At 43.2% G+C, this 17,756-nt stretch overlaps 1 protein-coding gene across 1 annotated transcript in view; it reads right to left on the bottom strand.

Annotated features, from left to right (window-relative positions):
• The window catches only part of LOC105186582 (semaphorin-1A), an 89,425-nt gene that overhangs the window by 32,990 nt on the left and 38,679 nt on the right, over window positions 1-17,756 (bottom strand). Inside the window, exon 4 of the mRNA XM_025304853.1 lies at window positions 1,100-1,270. Within this exon, the coding sequence (XP_025160638.1) occupies window positions 1,100-1,270 (171 nt within the window). The remainder of the gene's footprint in view (window positions 1-1,099; window positions 1,271-17,756) is intronic.

Genomic DNA, 17,756 nt, shown 5'->3' with positions numbered 1-17,756 from the left:
ATATCGTCATCGTATTATCGAGTTGAACTAGTTATTTAGTTATAACTCGCGAGTAACGCATCGTGAACTACCACAATTACCATTTGTTAGCGGTTCGTGATATTTTGTAACTCGACATAAAGGTGTTCAGGCTCTCAATAACGTATGCGCGACGAAAACGTAATGTAATTTGAAAGTCATGCGTCGGAATTGCATGAAACTTTCAGGAAGTGTTAGCGATATCGTTACGGATATAACGATGCCATTGCGGTAACCCTGCGGCGTCTCATTCCCCTATATATTGCGCAAACACTCAGGGTTAAGCGCGGTTAAACGTTGTTGCGTTTTCACGTTCCTCCTAGAAAATTAACCGAAGTCGCGGCGAATCGATCGATATTTGACGAAGAATCTGAAGAAGAAAAGAAAATTCAATGACATACGGCTATATTTTGTCAAATCTCCTAACAATGCAAATAAAGTAAAGAGAAAAATAACACGCGACATTATTTCTCGTACGACGTTCGCAATATTCGCAATTATTCGCAATTTCCACTCTCTAGATTTGCACTTTCCCCAGCATCAATCATGCAATATAGAATGTTCTCACTGCGATCGTATCGAGCGTCGACGTAAAAAATTTCAGTGTTTCCTTTCTTGCAATTACGCGTTGAACATAAATGATTCACTCGGCTAACATCGCTCGCGCATTCGACGAGTGTAAATCGGTCAAATGTAGTAGAAGCTCTCATTCTGATTCGCGGATTAATAAACTGCCGTAAATATCGATCGACCGCCTCGGGTTCATTTTCGTCGAAAATGCGAAACGAATACGGCTTGAATTGTACGTTTACGTACGCCGACGTAGAATAATTAAAAGGAAATTCCTCCGCAAATTTCAGCCCAGTATATATATATATATATATATATATCCATACTCTTCTGGTATAGTCGGTGCGCGGAAAAAATCAATTTACTTCAACCGAGTTACACCGAGCGGACAAAAAAAAGAAGGTTCGCGCGATTTTTCACCTCCAACGTCAGGATCGTTGGTACAGCTACAATTAGGGCGCAGCATCCTCGAGAGAGGCGAGCCTGTATGCTTTGGCGCTTACGAGCTTACCTTGATCGTGAATTGTCTGCAGAGCGGCTTGTAGGCGTTCGTGCCGCAAACGAGGAAGCGATCGGGGCCCTGTCTGCCAAATACTCGCACGTAGTTCTGGCACTCATCGTCGTTACGGCCCTTCAAGTAGCAAAGCTGGAGATGCGCCTCGGTGCTGGACCACTGCAATCTCTGAAACAGGCAAGATCGAGCAAACGTTACTAACCCTGCTACCCTCGACTGCTCGACTTCGCATTGCGTACACTACAAAGCGCGCGCGCGCGAGTTTGTGCAGTAAAATCCGATCAGAGGTCAACCGGAGATTAATAGCTCGGCATGAAAATTTCGACGGGTTTTAATCCCCCTGCCTTCGATAAGGGGAAAAAGAGAGCGCGGAGAGAAATTGGGAGATGGAAAAACAGAGGGAGAGGGGGAGGGTGTATCGCGGACTCGCGGTAATATCTGCAATACCTCCGGCATAGAAAATCCCCCGGGGTTCAAGTCCGCCTTTTCGAAATCTACGTAGAATCAAATTGGAAGTGTAATATTTCAGGTTCACACGATTCTAAGTGGGAACCGCACAATTTTTCCGATACTTTCTTCAGTTTACATTAAAATTTTACTCGCTCGATTTTTTATTCTATTAAATACAATACAATTGACGTAACGACAGGATTTCCTGCTATAAAAGTACATTGACATCAATTTCTGCAGAATTTCTCTCTCGATTCCGGACAGGAAACCCATGTTTAGAATAAGAACGGGATGTTTCTGTTGGTATCGCAATTGGGTAACTAATTTCGAGACAAATGTAAGAATTTTAATCTATATTGAATTTGGGACAATCCTAAGAAATTTCTACGTGGGTTGTGTGTCCTCTGTGCACTCACTAAGGACATAACTTAATCATTTCCTCGAGTCGCAGCTTAACGCATACGCAATTGCCGCTCTGCTACGGCGTGGATCTGAAATTGAATTTGTGAGAAATAGTGGTGATGACAATGACAATAATAATAATAATAACAATAACAATAACGTAGAGTCGCTTGAATGTTAAGACCGCGGCCTTAAGGAATAATTTGTGTCGCTTGCGTTAGCGCCAAGTTCTTGCGATGAGGTGAATTATGATAACGTGAAGCTGGGCATATCTTTTGTCGCGGTTCTCACCGAAAGAAACGACAATGGATGACAAATCCGTCGCGGAGAGCGGCGAAATCTCTTAAACCGCAGGACAACGCGTTCTCGATATAATAATGACAACATATCGACATTTGCGTTCCTTTCCGCGCGCGAGTGTACGCATTATTATTCAGACCAGCAAGAATAACGTAACATATTCCGTTATTATTCTTTACACTGAGATGCGTCAATGAATAACGATCAGTCCCTCGCTACATTAAGGGGCTACATTCTCCGACTTCGATCTACATTCATTCGGACTGTTTTAGACACGCATCAAAGTCATATTCTCTTATCCGCACGAGTACCTCCCCCCCCCCTCCGCAACGTTTCGTAAACTGCGAATACTCGAAAAAATGCTGAGGGTTGTTTTTAAGCCCCGAGAAATAGGATCTTCGAGTTCACGTCGGTTCGCGATGTATAAACACACGGTACAAGAAAATATTTTCACGTTAATATTAAACACACACACACACACATTTCCATATATTTATATGACATTTTATAATGACGTTGTATAATATTTCAGAGAGAATATCGGATGATGTCGTTCTCGATTTTATTTGACTTTCGCACGAATCTAACGTGTGATAATTATCACTGCAGCTGTTGCTGATGATTTTACAGACTGCGCAAAAAAAAATAGAGCAGAGAGCAGATTCGCTCCTATAAGCAGCTATATATACTTTACGGATGCAAAATGCGAGGCGACAGCAATAACTGCTGCTCCGAGGGCTGCTAATCCGACACGGTGCCTCTCTGAGAACAGCGGCAATAATACGAGGTTAACTGTCGCGTAAATTACAAACGGCAGCGACGCGCGAAAACTCGCGCGAATCAGTCTACAAGAGAGAGAGAGAGAGAGAGAGAGAGAGAGAGAGAGAGAGAGAGAGAGAGAGAGAGAGAGAGAGAGAGAGAGAGGGGGGTAATAGTATGGACGGAGAATGGAACGTTGGGCGTTTTAAGAAAAATCGAAAGGCGAGGAGGAAGTCAAGCACGTACTTCTAATTATAGGACGTTTTATTATCCGCTCGGCTTGCCGAATCAAAAATCAAACGGTGCTCGCCGCGTTACCGTGACTTCGCGTGACTCCCGGTGTCTCCTTGTTTAAACCGACCACTGTAGCCTCGAGGCAACGTCGAGAGAGAGACACGGGGTATACAAAACAACAGGAAGGAGACGAGCGAACGCGCGCGAGCGCGAGAGAGAGGAAGGTAGGGAAGGTAGTAGAGTAGGTTACGACAAGGAGCTGCAGCTGCATACTGCTAAGTAGAAATCCTTGAACGAGCTATTCAGCTCCTTCCCCGGCGCTATATTATATCTTTAAGACGTCTCATGGCCGAGCGGGAAATTCCAGTTTCCACGATAATTTCGGGCGGTCACGCCTCTACAAGAGAGAGAGAAGCTCGCGGAGAATCGCGATTCTCGTCGACGAGAGGAATCTCTTCTTTCGTCGATGTGCGAAAAGAGTATCAAAGGTATGAAGTTGCGTCGAGACTTCTTTCCCACCGCACGGCAGTGATTTACTTAATCCGTACTCGACCCATCGAAACCTGATTATTTTACTTTGAAAATTGTCGATCAGGAATATAAGGATGTACAAAACCGAGGAGAATAAGAAAATCTTATTGTGGAAAATTATAAACTTAACTTTTTATGAAACGCTACTGATAGATCGGTAAAAATATTTTTGCTTACAGAGATATTAGGTTGTGTAAATAAGTAATCTCGGATTTTTCAAGTAAAACGGAACGATTGTATTTTTATGTCATTAAAATTTGACGAAATAATGCGCGCGCCGTTTTGATCCATGATATTCTGCTATCTTCCTAGTCGCTTCATGAGTCGCTATTCAAAAAACTTTCCTGGCTTTTCAGCGGAGAACTACTTGAGGTGGTTTTTACAAATCTCCAAAGGATCCAATCTTTTATACTGAGGAAATTTTGCAGCGACCTAAATGTGTGAGTATTCTAAAGCTGCTATTTCTGAAAAATATGAGTAGGTAAATACGGCGGAATATCCTAGCCAAACTGTAACAATTTGTGCCGTGGTTATCAAGGCAGACACGAGGTCTGGCATTGTCATGATGAAAAATGACATCCTTCCTGTATCGGACCAGTTTTGGATGCTTCTTTTCCACATATTTGCCTTTAATTTATCGAGTTGGAGTGGCGATATTTGTTGGAATAAAGCGTTGGTTCGGCGAGATGAGTTCGTAATATACGATATCCTTCCAAACCGACCATACGCAGAGCATTACCTTATTTGGACGAAGACCGGCTTTTGCAATCGTATTCATCTCGTTTGCTGCAGGATCTTTTACGTTCGACAATATTATAGACAATTCATTTTTCATCGTCCACCATCAGAAATGTCTCTTTTATTACACGTCTTTTATTACTCATTTATCAACATGTCGCCAGATATTGATACGATTCATTAAATTTTTCTTCGACGAGTCACGCGGTAGTCAAATAAAGTAAAAAACATGCGTATCTTATTTTATTTTATATGTAATATCTTATTTAAAAAATTTTTCTCCACTATCAATTAATGATATATGTATATATATATATATATGTGTGTATGTGTGCGTATAATTAAATTAAGCCCATATACAATTAATTACATATTTCATAATAAACTAAATGTTTAATCAAGAGATGTTTAATAAAAAATGTTTAATCAAAGCAACGAAATAATAATATTTCTAATTACCCGAAAAAACAAAAACGCGTACGATTCAAGCATTATTTCATAAAATAATTTATTTACGGAAATATTACAGATAAAATAAATTACGCGCGTGAATTAATAAAATAGAGTACTCTTGTTAATCTTAACAAAATTGATTATATCGCCGAATCGTATCAATTACATCACGTGATGTAACTGGCGCGCGCGTGGCAGATTTGATTAAATTAACCGAATTTATTCAATCACACATTAAAAGATTATTAACTGCGCACGCAATTAAAATAAATGATTATTTGACTGAAGGAAATGGAATAAATATATATATATATGACTGGATCAATAAAGTCCTTTTAACGGTGCTGTACTACTGCGGCGTTACGTATCGGCGAGGTATCGAAACAATAGCACGGCGTATTTGTATCAAGAAGATTCTTTTTGATTGGACCGATGGTGATGTTGATACAACAGCGTTTTTTTCTCCATCGAGTATACGATGTGCATCGTCCCGGTTGCAACGAGCAGGGTTAATCGAGAGTGACAGTTGGACCCGGGAGATCGGATAATGAGGCGCATGTTGCGCGACGAGATAAGCGAATTATGCGCCGGCCAGGTAAATTAGAATATTTCCCAACGCCGTGATCTTAAATCTACGTGCGTGGGTCTTGGCCGCACGGGATCCCTGGGTTTTTACTTTCGTTCGGTGGTGTGTTTTGCGTAACGGAGATCGTCCGTTAACTCTCGATCCTTCCTTTGATTCTCAGAGTACCGAAATGAATAGTATACATTAACAACAGCCCTTTGCGCGGAAAATCGAGCAACACCGTAAGTTCGATCATACGATCAAAATGGATGCGTTCACCAAGCTCAACAGTTGCACAACAGTTGAACATCCAATGAGCGTAGTGAGCGATGAGTGAACAGTAGAAACGTACACTGAACGCAACTGATCAGAGTTCCGCGCGATTTTGTTGCGTGGAAGAAATGTCAGGTAAACGTACTAAATATTACGGCCCGTCTACACGCTTATGTGTCTTGCAATTATTAAGTATTTTTATAAATATGATTCATTTCTACACCATCCTTGACTTGATTCCCCGCTATATATATTTGGATTTATATGACTATTTTCTTTGTTATTTTCTTTATCTCATGGGCTTTATTCATGGGTTGGATCCGGAGACTGATCAGTGAAGGTAGCGACGAATATTTACGATGAGAAAAATGGCGACCGCTCGCTCAACAACATGTTGAGCGAGTGAGCGCATCGCTCAGTAGCGTTCAGGACGAAATCACTCAACAGTTGCACAACCGTTGTGTGTCATGAACGCACTCACTGATACAATCGCCCCCCCCCCTCCCTCTCCCCCATCGCTTTCCGTTGCCAGCGTGATTCTTAATGAATACCTAGACCCCAAACGATTTCTTGTTCTGGCAGTGCCTGCTCGACATCGAAGGAACCAATTAAGGAGGCAAACGGAACCGGGGGATCGCGCGCGGGAGCACGGATGTGATTTACGTAGTAACGGCCGTGTGATGTATTCCGCTTTTTGTCCTAATTAGAATACGTCTCTGTGAATCCCGACTGCCGCTTCCAGAAGCGCGGGCAGCACGACGACCGGCAGCAGCAGCAGCAGCAGAAACAGCACGGCGAGTTACACGGCGAGCGACCGAAAACTTTCGACCGCAAAATCGTACTGCATATTCATCGAGTAATACGATTTCGCAGTTTCGAGCCTGCGGCCGGTAGCCGGTTTTACACTTTAACCCACGGATGAATTCGACTTCGGGACATTCGGGACTGGCAAGCGGCACGATGTGCAATAACAATGTGGCGCCGTCACCACCACCACCATCGCACCGGAACATCAACCAATTTTTTGTTCCCTTTGTTCGAGGCTGATTCGAACATCCCAGCTAGCTGGCGAGCTTGGCATAACTTTCGGACAAGAAGAGTGACAAGAGAGGAGAGGTGGCAAAAGGTAGCGAGTACCGCTCGAGTGGATGAGTGCGGTGCTGCTTAGCGAGGAGTAAACGAAAAGGACAGACAGCGTCGGACGCCGGGCCCCTTTTAAATACGTTTCCCTGCAGTATTAGGCGATCCGCCTTTTCGCGATCGACCCGAGCTTCTTTTCAAACCGGAAAGTTTTAATTAAAACGCTCGCGCGAGACGACATCGCGAGCGGCGGCTGTGAGGGGTCTAACAAATGAAATTGTCCAGCCGCACTTATACATCAGTCGTACCGGTCACGTGTCGGGACTCTGCCCCCCTTCCCCCCCCCTCCCCCCCGACTGTGTCTTTGACAGAAGCATATTCAATTCCACTTTTCCCGCGCGCTAATCGATATCCGGGAGCGGCTGGGAGCGATCAACGACGTTGGATTCGGGTTTGCTCCGCAGACTTCTGTGTGCTAACTAGACCGCTGATATTTGCGTAACTCGTCTCAAGTGCGGAAGAGATGCAGGAAGCCATATCATTTTGTTGAGTTTGTTCGTAGTACGCGTATAAATCGCGCTGGCAGTTTCCGCCGAAATCAATATTGGTAACACGATGAAAAATTTAGCGAGAGTATTATCAGCACACACGTCGATAGGAAAGAAGGGTGAAGACGTGTGACAATGATGTGATAGAATATATGTCAACTGCAAGTGGACATCACGTAGTTGATTTGCGGCTGCAGCGATTGCAATAGACATTAACCACTTCAAGTGTTGAACTTTTTTGAAGAAAGTGTGCCAAAAGTTTGCGAAATTTCATGTAAATTGGTATACGAGAGTTTTTTACGAGAGTCGCTGATCGCGAATCCGCTATCATATTTTCAAAATTCAAAATGGCGGATGTAAGTTGGTATACAAGGGTCAGCGTAGGCAGCGATCCAAGAAATTAGGTCGCTGACTACGAATATACCGCAGTACCACCAGCAGCCGTTAGATGGCTACCATCAGTATAGCTGAGCATACACGCCGGCAAAATTGTCTAATATTTATTGAACTTGGAATATTGTGGGAAATATTTTTTGTACTACACTTTGGCAGCATTTCTTGTAGCACAATATAATTACTTACTTTTACGATAACTGCAAGGACACTTTTATAAAAACATTTTCTCTTATATGTATACCCATTTCCGCAGATACAAGTTAATTTTTCAATCATCGTGTCCGCCATATTGGATCTGCCATTTTGAATCTTGAAAGTCAGACGTCAAATTAGTCAAATCAGCGACCCAAAATACTCCCATGTGTCAACTTTCACAGAAATAAATAGACTTTTCGATTCATATGTCCGCCATATTGAATCCGCCATTTTGTATTTTGAGCACCTGACGTCAGATCGTCGTAATCAGCGACTCAAGAAATCCCCATATACCAATTTTCACTGCATCGAACAGATTTTTCGATTTTTGCGTCGATCATATTGGATTCGCCATTTTATATTTTGCGAATCTGATGACAGATTCTTTTGTCAGCGACCCGGAAAACTTTAGGACACTTTAGGACAAATTTCGTGCAATTCGGCTGGAAAGTGTTGATGTTATTGCAAAACATACATTGTTCATACATGCCTCACATGTTCACCACACGTCTGGCACTTTTCTTATTTTGTGCACATATGCTACATTTACCAGTCAACCGGTTAATTGCAAATATGCAAATAATGCAGATGCACGCGGTATTTACCGCGGATTTCAATTCTTCGGTCGCATAAAGAACGCAACACTCGAGCGTGCCGGAACGCTCAGGTGTTGTTTACAGGTGTCTCGCCCTTTGTTTCGACGTAATGAGCCCGTCGCCGAAGTTCAGCCGCGTATTTCAGCAACACCCCGTATGCCGCGCGGGAAACGCTTACGGTGAAGTAATCCGAAAGTTTTTAACGAAGCAACTTAAATATCCTCCTTAGTCGAAATAACTAAGGAACGAGATAAAGAGGAATTCAAAGGTATTGCAGGCGCGGCGGAGCATTTGTACTTTCGCAGCGGGTGGAATATACGTGTTTCCCAACTGTAGTCTGTTTCGCGCGGCTGATGCCGCGAATAAATTCGGATATAGGCATTAGTCGCGGGCGTTTCGCGAAAAGTTCTTCGCGGCACGCCACGCGGTGAGTTATCGCCCGCGAATAAGAAGACGTGTACAGGTAACGACAGAGAGAGCGCGCGCGCGCGCGCGCGGATTATTCATAACGAGATAAAGAAACGTACGCGCTTATTCGCTCGAAATTTATTCATCCCTCCCTCCTCCCCCGTCCCGCGCCCGCGTAACACGGGGGATATTCAGAAATCCCTCATTCCTATTCTATATACCGCCATTCTGCATTCTGCAGCATCTCTCTGATACTTGAAGAAAAGTGAACATTGTTCCGCAACAATTGGCGCGCGCGCGCGCGTGAGTTTTATTATTCCTGTTGATCAGGATTATTGTTTTTCATCACGCAGGTTAAACATCAGTCATCCGCATTAATATTATTATCTTTATCTCGTGTCGTGTATCTAAAAAATCTTTGTACCGCGTGAGAAATTCTTCATTCTATCCGTTTGCAACTTTTGCCTTTCTCCAGTAAAATATTCTGCGAGGTACGATAGAGAAGTACGATTTCCACGTCTAAGATGAAGAGGAAAAGATTTCTGGCGAGAGCAGCGATTAACGTTGGCACATCGCGAACGAGGGGTACAACTGTGAAACATGTTACTCAATGAGACGCGAGATTCGCGCGTGCTAAGTGTGAGAAGCATCGAGCAGTCACAAATGCGCCGACACAGCAGATATTATTACGGCACACGACGATACGTGCGTGTGAAAGTTCGCGAACTTGGAAACCGACTGTGCGTCGCCGGGAGAGAACTAACTTACATTCAGTGGCCCCGCTCCCGGCCGATTTAATGCCATTATGATCCAAGTGCAGACACATTTCGCAAACGCGCCGGGTAACGAACAGCCGGGAAGCGGACGATAAATTATATTGCACGTGACGCCCAATAATACATCATTCCGCGCGCGCCGTGCCACGGTAACTTATATTTGTCCCGTGTTCGAATTACATTACAAAGTTTGCAATTTATAGAGATCGCTAATACCCGCGCGAGTTCTTACCGGCGATCAGCCCCCCTCCCGCCGCCGCCCCATTGCCATTCGCCGACATATTACGCTTTATTTACAACTCTGCTAAAACTATCATCGGCGAGCAAATATAGCGCGCTGTAGAGAGAGAGAGAGAGAGAGAGAGAGAGAGAGAGAGAGAGAAGAGAGAGAGAGAGAGAGAGAGAGAGAGAGAGAGAGAGACGCTCGGAAGTAACAACCGCCGTTAACTTTACTTTTCTCTCTCTCTCTCTCTCTCTCTCTCTCTCTCTCTCTCCCCCAGCTCGCATTGTACGTTTTTGCATTTGTTGCTTTGCCGTATAAGTACTGACATGTGTGAGAAGCATCAGCGCGATAGCGGTAACTCCACAGTTATCGAGAGCGAGATTTTATATTGTCGCGCTTCATCATCATTAATAACCGTAGTACTTTGGCGCCGCTCCGCCGGCGCGAAATAACGAGGATAACACGAGGAAGGATCGCACGTCACGAAGTGTCTCCTCGCGAACGCGAGCGCACCAGCTCGCGTTTTTATTGACGCATGTGTGTGTTATCTCTGGGTGTATCTCGAGCCCTAGCCAGAATTTTCCTCCGAAAAGTAGCGCGATTTCCCGCGCTCGATGTTCGCGCGAAAAATGTCGCTGCGAAACCGTCCCCGTCGCGCGCGACTACCCCTTTCTCCCTCGTAATAAATATACATGGTTGCGATTTGACACGCGAGTGTGGTAATCGGCTGCTATTGATATTACGTTTACAAATTGAATCGCGTGGGTGCCTGGCCAAAAGTTCGCGTCTAACGCCGCCATTAGCCAATGCGACGTAGCGCTCATTTTCCCCAGTCACTGGATAACTTAGCTAACGGTTAAGCGAAGGAGAGGAAAGAACGTTATTTCGCCCTTCGCTTGCCGCTGATTGGCGAACGGGGCGGGGGGAGGAGGGGGCGAGCGGAGGGTTAAAGTATCACTTCTCGACGGAGCTCATTCGCCACATCTCCACTGCGGCGTGCTTCAACCGAAAATCGTCCGGTGCATTCAACTTCGCAAGGTCGGTCACGGGGTAGCAGAACTAAAGCCACGTAGCTAATGAACCCTAAACTTTTGTGTATACTATAAGAATAGACAAATATAAAAAATTGTAGAAACATGTATACGTTGAGGAGGGCACTGGTGATTAAGGGGACTGGAGAGTCAGATTACTGGAAAATCGTGCTTGTTTTCTCATAATATTTTGTGACCAACTGAATAAATGTGCAAGAATGAGAATTTTCGATATATTTACATAACATATGAAGAGTAGACAAATTTGGTTTATCAACCAATATTCATATCGATATACGTTCGCTTCAATTTTAAACGCGTTTCTCTCGAAATCTTATTGTTCAGCTTTGTGCAGTGATTTCTCCGAGACTGAGCTTCGTATCGATTTGAAATTTTAAAGCAATAATATTTGTTCATCTGGCTCTCAGGTGAAGCATGGACAACTCCGTCAAAATATTTCATTCCGAGATATTAATTTTTTTTTATTGTAAAAGAATTGAAAAATTTGAAATTTTCTCCCAATAACAGCCGCCATTTTGTTAATTTTGTTCGATTCTTTTACTACCGTGGTTCACCGGATAATGATAAGCCTCCTCAAGATTTCTAGCTAAAATTCGCTCTGATCGCGGACCACCGAGATATTACTGCAAAAACGATAACTTGAAAAGAAGAAAGGAGAGTGTATTTCAGCTATATATATCGTACATATTTGTATGAGTATTTGTTAATAAACAAAATTTTTCCACTCTTCACATGTTGTATAAAATGAAATTTTGAGCTTATCGCATCGATAAACTTTTCGTGCTTTGATAACGGATCTCTCTCGACTGATCTCTGGTTTATACAATCTTTTTGGCAAACGAGAAGCTACTTTTTCGAAACCGTACGCACGATGTGTGTGTGCGTGTGTGTGTATGTGTGTGTGGAGGAGGGAAATCGTAGTAGTATAACCCAACTTTTCTACACGAAATTTTGCTTCCGCGAAATTGACTTTGAGAATTCGTTGGGTACACCTTTCTTTTCGCCGGTGTTTCACAACGGAAGAGTTAATAGCTGAGATTCGCCCCTCCTCATTGTTTGTTTCACTCGAGTTTGTTTACCGTCAAGATTTAGGAAATCGGAAAAATGACTGGATATATATATCGCGAGAGCACGATGACCGACGAGCAAATGTTTACAAGTTTATACTTACCGAGCGCGGGAGCGCATTTGTGGAGGTAAGCGGGAAACAAGTCGCTGGAAAACGAAACTCCCTATAACTCGGAAATGAGATCAAATCAAACTTGCGTCTATCGGTCTATTTGCTCGATCGCTTCTCAGCGTTGAATTCCACCCATCGGACGCGTTTCTCCGTGTATCACAGGTAACACTCGGTGTTAAAATCCTCGTGGTTAAAATTCTTCCTGCAAACCCTATAAAATATTCACGGACGCCGTGCAAAGGCGATCCTCGGATCGATCCCGGGATTTCTCAACGTTCCTCCTCGCGCCAATTCGCGCGTGCCATTATTATCCGCTGTTGTATCTGGAAACGGAATCGGATGCGGCGCGGCGATACCACGACGGAGTGTAATTTCGTGACTGGAACACCGAGTTATGTCAAACGGCCAGCTAGCGAGCTTCTCTTTCAAATTTTCCTGCGCCCGCTGGCTGAGACAGCTTGCTTTCGCTTTAACCCGCGGATTAACTGCCAAGCGGTTGTCATTTGCTGTGCAGTAGCGAGCGTACTCGGTCACGTGACTCAGTATTTAATCTAATGACGCGGCTGAAACGGAACACCTGGCCCATTTTTACCGTCCCGACCTTCGAGACATTCTCGTTACACGTGAAATGGAGGATCGCATGCGCGACATTTCTTTTTTCCTAGCGCAGCCATCTCGCGATTGCTGTATTATTTCCGTGTGATAGATTTTGTCTCGGTTCTTATCTCGTTTATTTAGCTCAACGGGTGTGTATGTGTGCGTGTGTGCGTGCGTGCGTGCGTGCGTGCGTGCTCAATAGTTCGATATTTCAATTCGCCTGTAGGAAAGACCGAGTTTGGATATCTCGTGCTTCAGAATCTCCAAGTTACGACTTCTAAAATTATTGTTATAATTAATTGTATGCAAACGTAATACAGATAACATCACGCTCTACGTGTTTATACCAACAAGGGATGTTGTAAACCGTATATTCTGTTCTGTAATTGCACGAAGATACGAAAGTGTAACAATGTGGTCTTCTTGCTCCAATAGGCCAGCAGGGACGAAAAGACCCGACATAAGATATATATTTTCTGTTCAACCTTGGAATATATTTTAACGTTAAAAGTTATCCTGCGATAGATAAGATTTCCCGTTGCTGTCTTGCTTCGGGAAATGTTCAGGGAATGTAATTTCCGACAGCCAAAGTGCAGTGATTTTTGTTTTTTATTTCTGTTTTATTTACCAACGTAAATAACAAATTGATATGTATTGTATGATCGATAGATTTAGATATTTAGAGAGAGAGAGAGAGAGGAGGTCCCTAGTCAGAGTCAGAAGAGAGAAATTTCATTTTGCGGACAACACTAGATTAGGTGCTTGCGAAAGTTCGCGTGAGATCACAAATACGTAAAGATGGCCGACTTGGGAATTGTTTGGCCGTACTCGATCAGAATTGCTGGTCGACAATTTATAGCTCCGGACATTACACACACGCGCATGCACAAGTAACATAAAATCCGTTCTAATCCCACTCGCGCCCTATCACCTTACGGGAGATTTGAGCGGCTCGATTACTGAGATTTTCCACCCGGGCAGCGAAACGCTGATTCAACCGAGATGATCGGTCGCAATGCTTCAATCGGGATAAATGCGCGGTCGCACCTCCAGCGAGATCTATTTATCGGACGCGTTGTACCTCCAAGTGCCACAACACACAAGTCATTCGGGCAACGAGGCCCCGGTACTTTGCGGGGATTGATTTTCTTCCTGAGCGGGCGCCGGAAAACAATCTGCTTTTTTCAACGTTCCAGACTGATGGAAGACGACAGCTGGCGAGTGACATCTTGGTCGTCCGTCGTCCAAATTTGCTATGGTCATCACGCGTCCTGCCGCTGTGAAAGTTTTTCGCTCGACGTTCGACAAGTTTCGTCCTGTAGTTTCGATTAAACTTTCTTAATTCTAACCTAAGAGTAGAGTCCGACGGTGAAAGGAGGGTCGAGGACGAGGGGAGTAGCGAAGAGTAAAGTCAAGAGCGCTGAAATATCGATATATAGGACCTTTGAACTTGGGGACTACTTGTACACACCGTTGTTCTGTGTGTACCAAAGAGCGTATCTAAAAAAAGATCTGTGTCTGGCACGTTTTAAAAAAGACAAGGCACGCTGCTGTGGACGCTCGTGATAAATCAGCAACAGCTCGGTGCTTTCTCATTGAGTTGGCAAAACCGAGAGGGAATTCAATGTTTAATGTATATTTGAGAGAGGAATCGCCGCGAATCGACGCGAAGGCGCGTCTTGCTTCACGACAACGCGAGGTTGCCGCAGGAGTTGCTGTTGCGACTAAAGAGACGCTGCTGTCCGAGTTAGATTGGAAAGTCCTGTCGCATCCAGCGTATTTTTTCCAAACAGCGCCTCGTTTGATTCTTATCTGTTCAGCATCGAAAGCTATGAAAGCAAGCCCGCTGATGACAATTTCGCAATTTTTACTTCAAATCAATTATTGATGAGTCCAATCGTAACAGCGCTGAATCTCTTATGTCCCGCGTATTATTGAAAACTTTTTTTAATAAACATTATTTTTACGTAACGATTCACACGTGCTCTTTGAGCATGTCTAAGTACATGAATAAAAGCGCATTTTTTTAAAGATATTTTGTAATTTCTTACAAAAGACAAAAAAAATTCCCAAGAATAAACTTTCAACCCGATCAAAGCGAATATCCCCTCAAGGTGTTTTTCTTCCTTACCAACGAAAGCGAGAATTTTATACTTGCTGAATATTTTTTTTTCACTTTTTTTCTCTTTCAACTTTTAATTTCGCAATTAAAATCGCGTTGGTCGCGTTGATTACCCTTTCCCGCTGTTTCGAATTTTAATTTTCGAGTTAAATTGTATTTCGGAAAATTTCTATTGCAAAATTCATTTAATTCGAACGTGAATTAACCAACGAGCGTCCGTCTTGCTCTGCTTTATTAAAAAAGTAAAGGGATAAGCTTGCTCGGGGTAACTTGCACGATGGCAATTTTCTCTACATTGTGATCTAAATAATAGAACGTAGATTATCGCAGAAAAAAAATTAACGCAAAACGGAGGAAGGAGGAGGACAACGCGATTTACAACGCGATGCAAGATTTGCCGCGTAAACTGCGGACACACAAAATTTGCTGCAATTGCGTAAAGCAAATAACAGAGTAAGATTTGATACGTACAGCGAAGTGGCGAAGTAGTCGAAGCGGAGCTTGCTATAACAGCATGACGCAAATTTTAACACAAATAACAGAACGAACTTTGCTGTATGCATCTCTTATCACGGCAAATTTGCGGTAAGAATAGGACAAGGTTCGTGTCGTTCCGCTGGAACGCAACACTTTGTCATAATCTCACCGTAAAGGTGTGAGCAAATTTATATCGTGAAGTTTCCGCAAAGTTTGTTGCATTTTGCCGGTTGGCTCCTCGTAATTACTAATTACTTTCGTTTCTAAATTTCGCAACAATACTCTTTTGATTTCATCTGCGTATGCATATACACATTGCCGAAATTTTTCAAATAAATATTTTGCCAAATGCGTTGTTTTCATCCTGATAACAATTAGTAATTGTTGCGCACCTAATATCCTGATACCGACAAGAAAATAGGAAGAGCCCGTTAGATGCCCGAAGAAAATATTGCGTCGATGTAGCTTGTTTTATCGAGGAAGATCACAAATATCCCCGTGAACTGGATAATTTCATTTCCAATTTCATTCGGCATGCGGGACGACAAACCTGTCGCACCAGCATGATAAAATTTTTCGCTGCGTACGAGATAATTTAAGATGATATTCCGCGCGTGAAATCGCGAGAATAATATCCCCTCGAGGGGATAGCACTTTCTCCGGGATTAAGTTGAAGAAATCGTTATTGAAGGCGTTGTTGCACGCGCGCCTTTGAGAATGTAACTTTGACTCCGCGATATAATCTTTCCGTTTAGCGCTGGTGTCTATTTAGCTTACAATTTTTGGCTGCGTCGTGTGCGCACACTTGCAACATTCTGATACCACTGATGACGGTTATTGTATAAACACGCATAGAGATACGAAATAATATGTTAAGCCGTGCACGGTACAGAACCGTACGAGTCGGAATATACACATATGCAATTGGATTTTGTGCAAGCGAACAATAGAACACGCGGATACAATTCGCCAATGAAAGAAGATACTCCCGTTTTCTAATTTAATTTTCGCGCACCGGTGGCGGATAAAACAGACCGATTTTTCAATTTCACGAAAAGAATCGAATTCGTGCCTGCTACACGAAAGTAGAACCATGTTACATTTTTTCGTGCGTTTTTATTCTTTCTTGTAGAAATTCGCAGTAGAATTAGCCGTTGCGAGGTGCACGCGAGGTGCCGACACTTTCACGAATAGCGAGGGGGAGTTAATTAATTTTTTTTGTCTTTTCATTTTCTCCCGGCAAAGTGTCGTGTTAGATTCAAAAATTTCATAGAGATTGAAAAAAATTCCAGTTATATTACGCCGGTGCGCAAAGTTTTATTGTTTCCCACTGTTGAATTTCAACTTTTGTAGAAAGTCGCCGATTAAAGTATTACGAACGATACGAGCGACACCTTGTTAGGTGTCTGGCAAGATACTACATCGATGTTATTTATTCGTTAGCTCGAAGTGACCAAATTAATTACACAATTCAGGTAACGAAGTATCTTCACTCTCGTAAGCACTGAAATGGTAATCGTCAAAATTCAATCTCTCAACTAGGTATAGGATAAAGGCGAGTTAACGTCTCTCGTCACGGAGGTTTTCGCAATTACACACGCCCGGTAAAAATAAAAGAAATAAACCTACTGGTAAATTAAACGTTTCATTCTTTTGCAAAAACAAATGACTTTATATTTCTGTTTTCGCTTTACTCTTACACCATTTTCTTTTCTTTTCTTTTTCCTTTTTGCGTAAAAAGTAAAGTAGAAATTTAATTCTCTAATCGGAATATTATCGCGCGACAAACTGTCTCAACTAACAATCTCTGTCTTTGACAGCGTCGTTACATCTGTAACACAAACTGTGTCACAACTCACAAACGCTACGGATAAGTCAATTAGACCTCGCCTACACTCGCCCATACTTAATTATAGAGCTGTAGAGAGCATCTCTGATTCAGAAATTACCCAGTTAACAGGTTAAGCACGTAACGGCTTTCGTCACGGGCTGAAACAGCGAGATTGGCTAATTCTATATTTCTTAAAATATTTAACAAACCGAGCGGCTGCTAATTCCGTTTTCACCGCGCCGAATGCGCGAAATCATCATGCGACCTGCGAAAGATATTTTCCGGACCGACCGAGAGCGCCCTTTTTCGGATCTTCACCGGATCTTCATCAGATCTTTGCTCGATTTGCTTCGTCCTGCCCCCCAAAAAAGCCGACCGATGAATCTGTCGCGTGTTGCAGCGTGAAGGATCAATTCGGAGATCAAGGCGAGCGTCACGGGGAGCCACAGCGAGCGAGATAAAAACACG

Source organism: Harpegnathos saltator, unplaced genomic scaffold (genome assembly GCF_003227715.2).
Source record: "Harpegnathos saltator strain DR-91 unplaced genomic scaffold, Hsal_v8.6 scaffold652, whole genome shotgun sequence".
Classification (NCBI taxonomy): Eukaryota; Metazoa; Arthropoda; class Insecta; order Hymenoptera; family Formicidae; genus Harpegnathos; species Harpegnathos saltator.
The sequence above is the reverse complement of the archived record's forward strand: the minus strand, read 5'-3'. Positions and strand labels throughout refer to the sequence as shown.